Source organism: Saccopteryx bilineata, chromosome 2, assembly GCF_036850765.1.
Source record: "Saccopteryx bilineata isolate mSacBil1 chromosome 2, mSacBil1_pri_phased_curated, whole genome shotgun sequence".
Classification (NCBI taxonomy): Eukaryota; Metazoa; Chordata; class Mammalia; order Chiroptera; family Emballonuridae; genus Saccopteryx; species Saccopteryx bilineata.
This window is the reverse complement of record NC_089491.1, coordinates 370,061,073-370,077,607: the sequence shown is the minus strand read 5'-3', so window position 1 is coordinate 370,077,607 and position 16,535 is coordinate 370,061,073. Positions and strand designations below refer to the sequence as shown.

Below are 16,535 nucleotides of genomic sequence, written 5' to 3'. Positions count from 1 at the left end.
TAAACCGAATGTCAATTAAATGACACCATATAAATGTTTAAATGTTGGCTCCATCATAGTCATAGCGATGGGACTTGGGTAAATCCATCTAGTACAGAGGTGAAGCTTTCCACCTTAGTTACGTGACCAAGATTCCACACGAAAATAAGGAGCTAAGCGGCAAAAAGTGCTGCTTTGGAACAATGAAAAGATCAACAAAACAAGAGCAGTCGGCATCCGGAAAGATCCTAGATCTGGCAGCTGAGGGTTAGTCTCTGCCCTGTCAGCCACCAGCTGGATCACCGCAGACCTCTCATCTAACCGCTCTGAGCCTCAATTTCCGCACCCGTTCAATGGAAATAATACTTCCTGACCTACAGCACAGGGGCTGAGGAGGTGTCCTCTTTGAGGACTGGACTAGGTTTTAATTCAAACTTGTCCTCAACACTGGCATGGCTCCTCAATAAATGTTTGTAAATGAATAAGTTATAAAATATTTAAGTCCTGCCTGACCTGTGGTGGTGCAGTGGATAGGACATCAACCTGGAATGCTGAGGTCGCTGGTTCAAAGCCCAGGGCTTGCCCGGTCAAGGCACATAGGAGTTGATGCTTCCCACCCCTCCTTCCTGCCTTTCTCTTTCTCATTCTCTTTCTCTATCTCTAAAAATAAATAAATAAATAAATAAATAAATAATAAAATATATAAGTCCTCTGGAAATATAAAGAGAGTTCTGTCATAATATGTGTGTCAAAACTACCTAAGTGTTTGGAAAAGGACTCGAAGGGATTGCAAAAAACAAAATCTGGTTTGAATTGTTAGGTGACAGGATTCTGAATAAATATTTTATTGTTTTGTTTTTTCTTTTAGACAAAACAGCTCACGGTCTTTGAAGAGTTAAATGTTCCTTTTTTATAACAGCTTTCATGAGACATAATTTACAATAGTATAAAGTCCGCTGGTTTCGAGTGTACAGTTCAATGGTTTTTAGTATAGTCACAGAATTGTGCAACCATGGCCACTAATTTTAGAACACTGTCGTTGCCTTAAAAAGAAATACTGTACCCATTAGCAGTCACTCCCTTTACCCTCCTTTGCCCCAAACCGTGGCAACCCCTAATCTACTTCCTGTCTCTATGGATTTGCCTATTCTGGACATTTCACAGAGACGGAGACATACAGTAGGCAGCCTTCTGTGTCTGGCTTCTTTCATTTTAGCTTGTTTTCAAGCCCCTCTATGTTGTAGCATTCTTCATGTAGCAGTACTTCATTCCTTTTTATGCCAGATGATATTTCATTGCACAGATACACCACATTTTATTTATCCATTCATAGATTAATAGGCATTTGGGTTGTTCCTACTTTTTGCTACAATGCTGTTATGAACATTCATGCTCAAATTTTTGTGAAAACATATGTCATGTTTTCAGTTCTCATGGGTATGTATAATACTTAGAAGTGGAATTGCTGGGTAGTATGTAACACTATGTTTAACTTTTTGAGGAACTATCAAACTGTTTCCCACAATGGCTGCACCATTTTACATCCCCACCAGCAATGCCAATTTCTCCATGATCCACCAACACTTGTTATTGTCACCATTATAGCCATAGTAGGGGGTGTGAAGAACTATCTCATTATGCTTTTTGTTTTTTTTGGGTTTTTTTGTGACAGAGACAGAGAGAGACAGACAAGAGAGAAGGACAGACAGAGAGGAAGGAGAGTGATGAGAAGCATCAAGTCTTTGTTGCAGTACCTTAGTTGTTCATTGATTGCTTTCTCATATGTGCCTTGACTGGGGGGGCTACAGCAGAGTGAGTGACCCCTTGCTTAAGCCAGTGACCATGGGGTCATGTCTATGATCCCACACTCAAGCCAGCAGCCCCACGCTCAGGCTGGTGATCCTGCACTCAAGCTGGATGAGCCCGCACTCAAGTCGGCAATCTTGGGGTTTCAAACCTGGGTCCTCTGCATCCCAGTCCGATGCTCTATCCACTGTGCCACTGCCTTGTCAGGCATGTTTTTTTTAAAGTATTATTATTTCTTGCTTTTAGAGAGATAGAGAAAGGGGGAGGGGGAAGGGAGAAAAGGGAGAGAGAGAGGGAGGGTGAGAGGAGGAGGAGGAGGAGAGAGAGAGAGACAAAGAAGCATTCATTTGTTGTTCCACTAGTTGTGCCTCAGTTGTATATTCACTGGTCTCTCCCTGACTGAGGATCAAGCCTGCAATGTTGATGTCTCAGGATGACGCATTGGCCAGGGCCTCATTATGGTTTTGGTTTACATTTTATCTGTCTAATGATGGTGAGCATCTTTTCATGCACTTACTGGTCACTTGTATATCTCTCTGGATAAATCCTTAATCTTCAGGGAACCTATATTAGATCCCAACTGTTTTGTTTCTTTTTTTTTTTCTTTCTGTAAATTCACATTTTATCACCAATAAGATGATCTAGAAAGAGCAGGACCTCCTCAGAGCTTGCTTCTACAGTAACTTTTTCTCCTCCTGAGGCCTCTCTTCCCAGACAGTGCCCATGCAGTGGCTGTCCTGTGCAGCCCTTCCCCACCCTTGGGCCTCCCCGGCCACCTACCGGGATGGCAGCCCGGGGGTCCAGTCCATTCTCCAGCACTGAGAGCATTTCCACTCAGGCAGCAGCTCCCCAGGAGAATCACATGACACCTGCTGAGACAGATGGCAGCCAGATGAGCAAGCTCCCAACCCACTACCCCCAGCCAATCCCCACACCCCCAAGCAGGCAGCAGGAGGTCAGCCCATTTTACTCCAACTGCAACGGAAAAAAGGCCTTTGAATACGAAGGTGAAAACTGAGAGTGGATTTTAAGGGAGGAAACAAAGAAGGGAGAAAGTCTGAGGGCACGATCTTGGGAGGTGAGGATCTGTGTGCCAGGGGTTGGTCCGCCCCAAGGAGTGGGCGGAAAGGGGTTTTGCTGGCACAAAAAGTAGGAAATGAAAGGCTGAGGATCTGCCTGACCAGGTGGTGGTGCAGTGGATAGAGCATCGGACTGGCATGCCAAGGACCCAGGTTTGAGACCCCGAGGTTGCCAGCTTGAGTGCGGGCTCATCTGGTTTGAGCAAAAGCTCACCAGCTTGGACCCAAGGTTGCTGGCCCGAGCAAGGGGTTACTCAGTCTGCTGAAGGCCCGTGGTCAAGGCACACATGAGAAAGCAATCAATGAACAACTAAGGTGTTGCAATGTGCAACGAAAAACTAATGATTGCCTGACCAGGCAGTGGCGCAGAGGATAGAGCGTCGGACTGGGACGCCGAGGAGCCAGGTTTGAGACCCTGAGCTCACCAGCTTGAGCGTAGGCTCATCTGGTTTGAGCAAGGCTCACTAGCTTGAACCCAGGGTCTCTGGCTCGAGTAGGGGGTTACTTGGTCTGCTGTAGTCCCCTGGTCAAGGCACATATGAGAGATCAATCAGTGAACGACTAGGGTGTCACAACGAAGAACTGATGCTTCTCATCTCTCTCCCTTCCTGTCTGTCACTATCTGTCCCTCTGTCTGACTCTGTCACAAAAATAAATAAATAAATAAATAAATAAATAAATAAAAGAAAAACTAATGATTGATGCTTCTCATCTCTCCGTTCTTGTCTGTCTGCCCCTGTCTATCCCTCTCTCTGACTCTCTCTGTCTCTGTAAATAAATAAATAAAAATTAGGGGATATTTAAAAAAAAAAGAAAAAAAAGAAAGGCTGAGGATCTGGACTCAGAGCCGAGGGTGCAAGGGGATGCTGCAGCCGTAGGTGCAAAGAACCCGCAGGGACCAGGAAGCAGGCCTCACAAGTCACATTCAGGGCCAGGGCGTCGCAATCACCCCGACTCCTGTCCCAGTCCAGGTTCTACTGCACAGCAGTGAAAAGTACAAGTGAAACAGTTTCAGAGGGGAGACTCTCTTCCTACACATCTGCTTCTCCTCTGGGCGGTGAGGGTCAAACTTGAGCAGCACAGAAACTAGTACAAAGGGGAACAACACGGGTTCTAATCTCAATGTGCCGTTAACCAGCGAGGCACACTGGGCACTGGACCAGACTGCTCAGCTTGAGCTCTCTGAAGGCCTCATTAACTAATTAGCTGAAAATAATAGTGTATTCATTGGAGGGAGGGCAGCTTATGAACAAGTGGGTGTTCTGGCCAAGTAAAAGTTGACTAAAAAACCAAAGTAAACTGACATTAAGAGGTCAAAGAGGGTCAGATAAGAGACAGGTAACTATCACCCAAAACAAAGTGTAAGAAAAGCCACAAAGGACCACAGCACAGAGGAATACAGGAGAAAGCCACTGGACAATTCGCAAAATAGGACAGGAACTCTGGAGTTCGGGTCACAATCCAGGGCACATCTTCTGTCGCAGGAAGGCAAAGGACCCTACCTGTGGCGTGCATTCCCTAATACCTCCCAGGAGCAGGAAGCTGACCACCTGTGACTAAGAACCCGCTGGTGGAACCGGATCGGGGCTTCGGATCTCCTGACCACTGAGTCAGCGCTGCATCACTCTCCTGCTGGCCCCAACCCCAGTCTACTGTCCTATAGGGCTGGTTTCATTCCCTGTCCTCACAACACTCTTCACTGACACCAAGAACCAAGCCAAAGAGAGAGGTGGCTTCAAGGAGACGTAGGCCGAAGGGAGCAAAGAGAACTTGAGCAATCCACCGAAGGGCTCTTCAAACAGCACCAGTGGAGTTTACCAGACCAGAAAGGGTGACTTCATCCTTTTAGGAAACCCCAAACCCTGCTAAGCTACCTCTACCCCTAAGTATTGATTCACCCTGACACAGCCCTTCAAGCTTCTGTAATCTCTTTAGCTCCTACAACAGTCCTGGGAGAGGATTTTATAGAGAAGACTGAGGCTCACTACAAATATGCCCCAGGTAAGGAACAGAGTTCTGGTGTCCTTGCTCTAAGTCCTGTGCTTTTCACCAGACCAAACTGACTCAGGGCTTTGATTCAATGAGTTTCAGGCAACCTTATTACTTACAGACCCTTCAGAGGCACTCAGAAACTCCATTCATCAAATAAGGCTTAAAATCAACAAGAAACAATCTTGCTGATCAGATATGTAGCCCCAACCAGCTGAGGCCAGGTTCTGTCCACCTTACCCAAGTTTCAGAGCTGTCCTTTCTTAAACAGTCTAACACACAATTAGGAAGCATTGTTCTGGTTGTTTTTCTTCGTTACACTGCCGGGCTCTCTAAATATGTCCAATTTCACTTCCTCCAGAAACCAAGGGAAAAAGAAAAGAGAAAAATGGCTTACACCAGACTTACATTAAAAACAGAAATGGATGACCCAGCTTCATCACTTTCAAAACACTCCATTCATCAATAAACAGCAACCTCCCCTCCTTGGAGACTTCTCAGTCATTCCCAACAGTCTCCTCTCTGCAGCCTGAATTTAATCCTGTACCTGGCTTTTCAGACAACAGCCTGGCATTTAAGCCATCCAGCTACAACTGTACTAATTGATGAGTCATGGTTTTCAACTGGAAAACAACGACAAAGTTATCTTCTGATTCAGAAAGGCAGCTGACCTTTCAGCCATGTGAGTGATGAGTGAGTAAACAGTACCTCCTACACCAAGGAAATTGCATTTCTGGTCCAATGTCCTATGGTGTGTGTGGTTAGAAGCAACTGAATACCAGCTGGAAGGAAAGAAACTTCTCGCTAACATTGTAAAGTCAGTGTACACCGGCTATCTTTTTTTTCCTTCCTCTTTCCTTCCACCCAATAATGACCATCTCCCCCGTATTCTTGTCCCACATACGTCAGGATTCTAGTAGGGGCCAAACTCTGAGTGAATAAAAACAGATACTTTGCCCAACTCATTCACCATTGCATTTCTAGTGCCTAGAACAGTGCATGGCACACAGTGGTGCTCAAAAATATACTTGCTGAACGAACTGATGAATAAAATAAAAATAAGGCTCAGGGCAGTATCTCCAGTTCATAGACTACAGAAAGTTATGTATACACTTCTTCAGAGGTGGGGACTCCTTCCATTAAACCAAGCTACCAACAGGCTGAAAACCATTCAGATCTATCACACCTTAACGGGGAGATACTGGAGGAAGAAGGGCATTCAGTTTTCAAAGGAACAAGACTACAAATGGCGAGCAAAGGCAATGGTCCTGTTTGGGGCTCTTTATAATTGCTGTCAACTGGCCAACCCTCTGAAACCAGGTCACCAGAATTTGGAAGTAATGTGCACTGAAAAAGCCCAGATTATAAGTGCTGAGCATGGGGCCTGGATGCCTCAGGAATGTCCCTCAACCTCAGCTACTCTGCAGTAACTCAGCTCCCTGTGTTCATAGGTAACTAAGGTGGCCAAAGTCAATGAGGCAGCCCCGGCCAAAAGAGGAAGTGAAGCAACAGCCTCCATACCCACCTAGGCCTCACCTCCCCAGGACCCACTCACCTACACTCTTTACAACATGTAACATCACCTCTGGTACCGTAGTGTCCCGTGTTCAGTGCCGGGACTGGTCTGGTATCAGGTGTGGTGCGGAGGAAAGCTCTGTGAGTGTCCTTTCCAAGTGCCAGGACAAGACACGGGGACATGGTTCTGTAACCACAGCCAATCCTGCATAGCGGTACTGAGTTTCTTCACGGCCAAAAGAAGCCAAAGGGGGGTGAAGGCTTCTGCTGCCCCAGGCTGAGTGCATTGGACGAGTGGCCATTACTCACCTTCTAGGCATCTGGAAGATATCTACCATTCTAGCAGCCAGCACAAGTAATTTAATATGAGTGCTGGAATCATAATCCTTGGGACAGAGGACCAGACACTTAGGAAAAGCCCCTGGCCCAAGAGGGCATCTCTGCTCCTCCACACTTATTCACCATCTGAGGCCCTGCACGCACCAGCCAGGCTGTCCAGTGTCTAACCGCCCTGCTCTGAGAAAGCTCCTAGATTTGGCTGACGGGCAGCTGGTGGGGCTAGCAGGACACTCGAAGATCTCAGACTGAATGGGGACTGGGTCAAAGGAAGAATGGGTGCAGGGTTGAGGTGAAGAGCTGAGGTGGGGACAGCAGAGGTGAGAGGATACAGAGACCCCGTTTTAAATAAGATTGGGTGACAGTGGTAGGAACTGGGACAGCATGAGCTGGAGGCCGTTTAACCAGGACTTATGGATGGAGAAAATCCTCAGGATGGTTGGAGATGGAAAGGAAGTAGATGATAAGCTAGGAGGTTAGGGTTGAGTCTGTGAGGACAAGAAGCTACATACTTGTAAGACCTGGGACAGGGCTGTGGTTAGAGGTATCAAGAAGAAAGGGGTGAACTCAAAGCACATCTACTTTAGTGGTGGGTCCTGAATGAGAGTGGGATAGAGGTGGGTGTTTAGGATGAGCAGACCTTGGGGAGCTGACCACGGGGTGTGGGAGATTGGGACAAGAAAGATAATCCAGAAAAAGGCAAACCAGAATGGTGGGTCTCAAGTAGATTCGTGTGTGGCCTTAGGAATGCCAAAGGATGAGATGTGTTGGTGGCGGAGGGCCGTGACTCAGACTGGGGTTGTAACTGGCTTAGAGTGGGGTCAAGGGTGAGGCTGCATTTACGCAAGACCGGTGGTGAAGGGGTAGGGTCAGGTCACGAGTGGGGGACGATGGGATAGGACGAGTAGCAGTGGCACTGCAGGCCTGACGCTAGGGTGGGAGTGGGAAGTCGGGAGCACGCGGTTTGGGCTGGGAAGGGTGAGGGCTCCGAAGCAGGGTAGTGTCAAGCAACCAGGGGTTTGGGATCACGGCGCGGGCTGCCAGCCCGTCGCTTGTTCGCGTCTCAGCCCGCCGTCCCTCTGCTGCCCTCCAGGCCCGGACCCTAACTCACCAAAGGGTGCGGGGAGTGGGACCGGGCGTACTCCCGGCCACGGCAGCCCCCGAAACTCAGCCGGGACGCTGCGGCCTCCAGGTTATTGACAACAGCAAGCTGCACCCAGGGCGCCTGACGCCATCACGCAGGCTCGGCCCCGCCCCTCCCCGGCCGCGCAGCCTATCACGGGGCTCGAGGAGCACGGGGGCGGGGCGGGGCGGGGCTAGCGCTCCCAAACGACGGGGTTCCCAGCTCCCAAGTGAATTAAGGAGGCTCAGCACCCGTTACCAGAGCGGGATGCGGAAAGCCGCGGCCCACGTCCGGCCCTCATTGCCCGCTGCGTCTGCGTCAGACTACATTCTGGTGTCGGGGCTCGCGACCTCGCCTGGCCCCAGCAACCGCCTGCGTCGCTGTGCGGCTCTCCTTCTGCCTCCGGCGAAGGTTGTCCACTTGTGGAACGGGACACTAACGCCTACCGTGTTTTTAGCCTCCGCGGTGGCGTGGGCGCAGCCCCCGGGCAGAGCTCAGGTCCAGGTTGGAGCTCCCTGTAGGCTCTCAGGGAAAACACATGTTTTGACCACTGCTTACACCAAAAAGAAGCGCCCTGAGGACCCTTGGGCATTTGGCAACCCGCCCATCAGCAGGGAAACACTAAGCTCCAGTGGCTGTGCAGATCAATTTGATATCCATCGTAGAAGTGACAGTTCTCTTTCAAACGGACTCAAAAATAGCAGGGGCTGTACCGCGGTGCTTCAGACGCAGAGGGACTCAGGAATTGGTCAGCTGGGACCCAAGTGTGAGCAGAGATGCGGAGGTCCCGCCGGAGGCAGGTCCAGGGGTCCTTGTGGGTGGCCTCAGGGCTGGCTGAGGAACAGACCAGTTCTTGGAAGCTACACTGATCTGTGCCCGGGACTCCTATGCGCCATCGGCCTTTGTGGGAAGCGTCCCTACTGTCTCCGCGAAGGTCGAGGTCCCAGTGCGCGTTTCCACTTACAAAATCAACTGTTGGGCCCTGACTCCCTTGGAGTAATTAATTCTCTCTCCGAGAATGAAAACCGCTCCCCACCCCCACCAGGTCTTAGGCTAGAGAAGTGAGTGCTCAGTGCCTTCAACTACAGTTAATGGTTGAGCAGGAAGATTAGAAATAAACACTTAGTAAAATGACGATCTCTGCCCTGACCTAGGAGATGAGGGCCAGAGATTTAACATTCGTGGAAAACAGAAGTTTCTACTGTTTGCCAGGTAAGAACAGTGATTTGTCCTTACCAATCACCTGGAAGGTAGGTGCCTTTCTTATCCCCATTAGTGTGGATAAGATAACAGGCTTGAGAGGAGCGACTTGGGGCCCAAGACCACACAACTAATAAATGGTAGAAGCAGGATTCTCACCCAGCTCTTCCTGATTCTAGTTGGAGAAGTGGTATAGTTCCCTCAGTAACAGAGCAAGTGAGCTTTGGAGCCAGGAATGCTTAGGTTTGAATCCCAGCTCTACTCCAGGCTGTCTTCTGGGCCTAGGGCAACCCAGTAAGTGTGAGGCTAAGACAACTGCCACAGTATCTGTAGTTTTCATAGGTCACTGAATTTGATGTTCAGATCAGAAAAGAGAAGTCAAGTCTCACCACCCACGGCCCCTTAGCCTCAGGAAGAGGGGTCAGAGTGTGTGAATGCAGGGAAGTTCCACAATGTCCCTGAGCCCCAGTTCCTCATCTGTAAATTGGGGAAGATATCAGCTGATGTGAGGATTAAATAAAGTAATATCCTCAGGACAGTTTTTGGTCTGTTGCAAGCACTTGAAGATGACTAGTTATTATTGTTACAGCTCTGGCAATTCTCTCCTTTCCAGGCCAGTCAGTTCCTGCCTTTAGCTGCTCTTCTGAGCACTGGAGTGAGATCCTATCTTGCTTGAATCCCAGAGATACCGTTCCTGGCCATCTGATGGGAATCCATCACTGTGTTAATGCAGTTCTCTCTCTTGATACTGGAGTAGCTAATGTTCTAGGTTCTGCTGTAGGAAGCTGTTTCTCTGTTTTTAAAAATGGAGTTAACTTTTTATTGTTTTTCAATTATACTTCAATAAAGCTAGAAAAAAATCACAGCATAATGAACTAACAACAACAACACAATTTATTGTACACATAGTTCAATAAAATTTGCAGGTAGCCTGAGAATGGGGCTCCGTTGGTGGCAGTGCAGTGGTGGGATTCAAATAATTTACCACCCGGTTCTCTGCCCTAATGGCCATTTTAAGTATAAAAAAAATATATACCAAAAGGTAGTTTATTTCATGCATTTAATACTTAAATAAGAATAATAAAAGAGGTAACAAAACTAGATTATAAGAGTTTTAAAATATTTATAAAAAAATTATTAAATAATACCTGAAAAAAAAAACAATAAAACTGTTAAGATATTTCTATATTGCTTCCTGTATGGCACCCTCTCTTGCAGTTTTTTTCACCTTTGGATGGAATGAACATTACTAAGGGTGCTTAGAATATGCTGTTGCACAGATGAATGCTAAAAAAAGAGTAAGGAATATAAAGTTGTGATTCCCACATTGGGTGACTGCCCAGGCGCCCACCTTAGCGAGAACCCTGATTACAAATGCCATTTTAAAAACTGGTTCACTGAACTCAACAAAAAATTAGGTATTGGTTCTGCTGAACTGGTGTGAACTGGCTTAAACCCACCACTGTGGCAGTGTCACGTGCTGTGACTCACCTGACTCTTAACAGCTGAGTCTGAAGCAGCAACCCTTAACATTGAGAATTCACCATGGAAAGGAACAATTAAACTATTTGTTATTTCCTCATTTCAGATAAGAACTCTCAATTGTTCCCAATCAACAGCTCGTCCTCAGCAGCCGTATCCTTGTCACACAGCTTCTGTGCCATGTTCTTTATGTGTGTGGCACTGACCGGTCTGTACAGATCCCTAAGCCAAAGCGGCTGCCTTCTCCAGAGGACGTCCTCCGAGGAAACAGACAGGGAAAGAGGAACTCTGCGTCTCCCCTGTTTGTTCCGCCACAGTACTTCCTCCTCAGTTTACCTCCACATTGCGTTCCGGTGAGCATCTCTCCTGCCGGAGAATTGGACAAAAGAGCCCCTTGGAGGAAAATGCATACCGACAATTAGTCATTTATGCCAGTGGTCCCCAACCTTTTTTGGGCCACGGACCGGTTTAATGTCAGAAAATATTTTCACGGATCGGCCTTTAGGGTGGGATGGATAAATGCACAAAATAAAATTATGCGGCCGGTGTAAAAACTGTGGTATTTTAAAATATAATTGTCGAATTTACGAGACAAGCGTCAAGAGTGAGTCTTAGATGGATGTAACAGAGGGAATTTGGTCATTTTTAAAAAATAAAACATCGTTCAGACTTAAATATAAATAAAATGGAAATAATGTAAGTTATTTATTCTTTCTCTGCGGACCGGTACCAAATGACCTATGGACCAGTACTGGTCCGCGGCCCAGGGTTTGGGGACCACTGATTTATGCCATTTCTTGTCCAGCTTGGTCTTATGAAGATTAAATGGGTACCTGGGTCCATACCCACTAGCAAAATCACCACAGACCTGGGACCTTGAGAATGATTCCTTGCATGCTGGGCTTCCAGAAGTTCTTTGTTTAAAATGTGCCCGCAGTGTCCCTGGGGAGACCTCTGTATGTGGTCTGGCATGGAGAACAGGCAGGATTTTCAGCCCCACTCACCTACCTTTGGCCAAGAGCCTCATGCAGCGCAAAGAAATGTACAGCCACCCCGGGCAGAGGCAGACTACTCTCTCCAGAAGCATTTATTTCCGACCCTGTGGATTTAGCCTTCCATGCATCATTCACTGGGGGTGGGAGGTGGGGAGAAGGTGCTTTTATTTTCCTAGTTGCTTTATCCTGTAGTTAAATCACTCTAACTAAATCCCCAAGTCCAACTAGCAAAGTTATGTAGCTTGCTGACTTCCATACTGCAGGCTGTCACTGATGAGTGAGTGAGTTGTGAAATCAGCTTAGAGCTCATAGCCAGCACTAAAATACAAGATACTCTTTTTTTATGATATTCTTTTTGAATACACAGAGAATAGAAACAAGTCAGAGTGTATAATAATTTTGTCTGAGAACTATTTCTGTCTATATGGTGTGTGTGTACTGAGCTGTGACATAAAATGTAGCTCACAGCCCAAGCACAGTACAATCAAAGGAGAAGTCCCCAACTGGAAAAGAACCATCTTCTGACACTCACTAGCGGTGTGACCAGGGGATAAGATATTTTCCCTTCCTCTCTTCATTTCCTTATTGTTAAAGGGAAAGACAAACTACCGTCTAAGGTCTCTCCCAGTTAAAATTCTATGATACTTGGATAAAGGGAACAGAAAAAAGCAGGGGCCTAAAGATCAGGAGGATAAGGGAAGCTTTCCTGCTACTTTACAGGAAGGACTCATATATTCTGCCTTTCATCATCAGCCTTGAGGGAGACCTCTCCCCCCGCGCCTTGTCTCCTGAGAGGACTAGTGACAGCAGACACATCTGGGCCAGTCTCATTCTATCTCAGCTTTGGCTAGAAGCTAATTTTGCAAAATCCAGGCAAAGCATCAGGGTAAATTAGTGCTCTTTCCAAATTTGATTCCTCAGTACAAAATAATAGATGAGTTCTAAGTTCTCCTCTAGTTCTCTCTCTCTCTCTCTCTCTTTTACTTTTATCATCATTTATTTTATGATGAATTTACTGTTAGGCCATAAGTTTTTGTTTCTTCAGTTTTTTTCTGGGATAACTTCTTTTCTATGCAGCCTCCTCTTCTGGCTTAAGAACAGTCTGCTTTCTTTTCTGTATGAGTCATCTCAGTGTGGCAGGGAGAACTCATGTAAGGGTTACTCTGCCTGTGAACTCTGTGAGTTCTCCTCCAGATCTTGAGAGCTTTGTTCACGTGGATGTGCTCAAAGACCAGAGAATCTTCATCTAAAGCAGTGGTAATCAACCTGATCCCTACTGCCCACTAGTGGGCATTCCAGCTTTCATGGTGGGCGGTAGCAGAGCAACCAAAGTATAAATAAAAAGATAGATTTAACTATAGTAAGTTGTTTTATAAAGATTTATTCTGGCCTGGCCAGGTGGTGGCGCTGTGGATAGAGCGTCAAACTGGGATGTGGAGGACCCAGGTTCAAGACCCCAAGGTCACCAGCTTGAGCGTGGGCTCATCTGGCTTGAGCAAAAAGCTCACCAGCTTGGACCCAAGGTCGCTGGCTTGAGCAAGGGGTTACTCGGTCTGCTGAAGGCCCGTGGTCAAGGCACATATGAGAAAGCAATCAATGAACAACTAAGGTGTCAAAACGAAAAACTGATGATTGATGCTTCTCATCTTTCTCCATTCCTGTCCGTCCCTATCTATCCCTCTCTCTGTCCCTGTATAAAATAAAATTAAAAAAAAAGATTTATTCTGCCAAACAGCAAAAATCCAACATAAAGTACTTGGTAAGTAATTATTATCATATGCTTTAACTTACTGTAACTCTGCTTTATAAATTTTATAAAGAAAAGTTACTTCCCTACTTTATAAATCACCATTACTGTGGAACCAGTGGGCGGTTAGAAAATTTTACTACTAGGTAAGTATTAAAAGGTTGACTACTCCTGATCTAAAGCCTTAAGCTCTGCATTACCCTTTGCATTTTTAAGCATGTGCACCAAAAATTTAGCACTTTTTTTGAGCCACTGACCCTGTGTCCATCCCCACTTCCTGGCCTGGGCACACCTACCAACTCCATCATTGTAACTTTGGAATGACACACATTGCTTCTGTAAAGTGACATCCTCCAGCTACTTGGTGGCTTTTTGGATCTGCAGTTCTCATGAGTGTTCTTAAAATGAACCCAAAGATTTGAACCTCTTGATTTGCATGGTTTTGTGGGGTTTTGAGTCAAGTGAATAGCAAACCATTTTCAGAGGTCACTTCACAGCCTACCAGAAGAAAAAGCTCCTCTAGTTCTAAAATTCTGCTTTAAAAACTACCAGACTAGCCTGACCTGTGGTGGCGAAGTGGACAGAGCATCGACCTGGAACGCTGAAGTTGCAGGTTTGAAACCCCCGGCTTGCCCGGTTCAAGCACATACAAGAGGCAACTACTATGAGTTGATGCTTCCCACTTCCCCCACCTTTCTCTTCTAAGATCAATAAATAAAAGCTTTAAAAGAAAAAAACTGCCTAATATTTACCTTGAGCTTTGTTCTTTACCTTCCTTTGATGCTCTTCTATGACAATAAATCTGTTTTGGAAGAAAACAACATCGTGATTATTCATCAAATGGCCATTATCTCTAAATCTTTTGGTTCCCTTTTAAGTGAGATAAGCTTTTTGAGGTCAGGAACTCTGTTTAATAGTCCTTTGACTCTTCCACAGTTTCTAACTTAGGGTCTCACATGCAGCTGGCAATGCCTTTTATTGGCTGTTTTAGAGAGCATTCAGCAGGTAATCCCTTATAAGAACTCTTAGAAGTAGGAAAAGAAAAGTACCTACCAGAACCAGAAACCCACACAGCAGCTTTGTTTTTAAGGTCCAGAACAAGAGTAGGATGCCTGTTATTCCTGTTACTATTCATCACTGTTGAGGAGGACCTTGTCAATTTAATAAGAAAAATGAAGAATTGGGAAGAAAGAGACAACACATATTTGCATATGAGATGATACTGGCAGATACAATGACAGATAGTCAACACATACACTACACCAGTGGTCCCCAACCCCCAGGCCGCGGACCAGTACCGGTCCGTGGGCCATTTGGTACCGGTCCGCAGAGAAAGAATAAATAATATGAAATGTTGTCAGAATAACAAATTTAAATACAGCCTGAATAATGAGGACATGCTTATTCCTCCTTTAACTTAGCCCAATAAATATCGTAAGTTCGACAATTATATTTAAAAATACCACAGTTTTTACGCCGGTCGCATAATTTTATTTTGTGCATTTATCCGTCTCACCCTAAAGGCCGGTCCGTGAAAATATTTTCTGACATTAAACCGGTCCGTGGCCCAAAAAAGGTTGGGATCCACTGCCTTAAACTCTTCACAGCCCTGGCCCTCTTCTCCCTCTGATTGGTTGTCTTCTTCCTGTTGATTTAGCTTGCTACTCCTGTCAGAGGCTTTCACTGAATTTCAGTGTCACAGCCAAGGTGGTCCAAACTATCCAAGGGTTCTGCCTATGGTATCAAGTTCAGATCCTTCCCAGCACCAGATCATAAAAATACCGCTTTTTTCTTTTAGTACTTTCACAGGCTATTTAAAAAAAAAATTATGTGACTATGTTTGTTTAAACAGAGATCTGCTATTATTTCCATATCAAACAGTTAGTTAGCTGTTCTATAACCATTTATTCATTTTCTTCCATTGAGTAAAATAGTAAAAGGTGACATTTAAAAAGTCTTAAGAACACACAGGTCAGTCTATTGCTTTACTCTGTATGGTACTTCAAATAAATATTAGGTTGCATTACTCCTTATTGTGGAATCAACAAAATGCCTCATCTTTCTTTTTTTGAATACCATGACTGTCCCCTACAAAACACAACACAGCCTGGTCTATGTCCTCAAAAAGCTTATCATCTCAGTGGGGAGGAGAAATAATGAAACCACATAGATACAAATGCAAGGTTAAACTATATGATACATAGAAATTAAATGTAGTATAGGAGTTTATAAAAATTCCAAAAAAGCAAAAGGCCGTATGCCACCTGGAGATGTAGAGGGATATGGCCCTCTGTCTGGGCCAATGACTTTCTTCCCAGAGGCCTTGGCAAGCTGACCCCATGCTATTCTAGTCCCCAGCCTCCTAGGCTGAGATCAGACTCTCTTCTCACCAAGAGAGAACTCACTTCTTCCTATTGGGAAAGTCTCACCTTATCCATACCACAGGATCAATCGAAAATCAGAATGCCAGATCATGACCTGACAATGAGAATTACATCTGTTCCACAGGCAGCGGCTGTGTCTACACGGGCAGGGAAGTACATTCAGTAGAGGGAGACCACCGTGGCACATGGCACACTAGAGCAGTCCGAAGGTTGCTAGGTCTGAGAGACCAGGAAGCCATTTGGTCCCTACACATCTCTGCTCTGCGCCGCCATGTGTTAACCTTGGTATTTCTCACTTGGGGAGCCACCTTTTAAAAAATTGTTCACCATATTCTTAAGTTCTCAGGGGAGAGGAATGCCTCACCATTCCCCCCCCCCCCCCCAATGGTGACAAATCCCAGAGAAGGACGAGGACCAGGGGGGTTGGAGTACTCAGGGAAGGCTTTACGAGGAAAGGTGAACTTGAGCTCGCTTTTGAGGGGTTCATAGGACCTCCGCAGGCAGAGCCCAGTGAGGGGGTTTTAGATGGGCAAAGGTGCAAACAGAAGTAGGAGTGGGCATGGTGTGCGAGGTTATGGTGAGGGGAGCTTTGGTTGGAATGGAGGCTGCTATGACCGCTGAAAAGGGCAGGAAGGTAAATTAGGTTGCATTAGTAGTCAAGATAGTCAGCTTTTTAAATCACTCTTTTAATGTTAGCTCCTGCCTGTTGGGAAAATAAACCATTATGTAACTGAATAAAAGGAATACAGATAAACACCAGGAACAGCTGACCTTAAATATGATGTGCTTTAGAGAGGCTGGATGCAGGATTTAGGTGGCAGTGTTTTCACTGAACTATTTACACCGTGCCTTTCACACTGGGGAAGAAAACTGCTAAGCGAATCTAATGAGCTGGCAAGA

The 16,535-nt window shown here is 45.9% G+C and overlaps 1 protein-coding gene across 4 annotated transcripts in view; it reads right to left on the bottom strand.

The window, feature by feature from the left end:
• The window catches only part of PLEKHM1 (pleckstrin homology and RUN domain containing M1), a 46,429-nt gene extending 38,476 nt beyond the window's left edge, over positions 1 to 7,953 (bottom strand). Inside the window, exons 1-2 of one of the 4 annotated variants that reach the window (XM_066263387.1) lie at positions 7,816 to 7,953; positions 2,566 to 2,657 (exon numbers count right to left, since the gene is read on the bottom strand). In XM_066263387.1, the coding sequence (XP_066119484.1) occupies positions 2,566 to 2,613 (48 nt within the window). In that variant the 5' untranslated portion in view covers positions 2,614 to 2,657; positions 7,816 to 7,953. Of the gene's footprint in view, positions 1 to 2,565; positions 2,658 to 5,261; positions 5,416 to 7,815 lie in introns of those variants that run through there. The other 3 variants (XM_066263386.1, XM_066263388.1, XM_066263389.1) reach the window with 3 other exon arrangements.
• Positions 7,954 to 16,535: the final 8,582 nt, after the last annotated feature.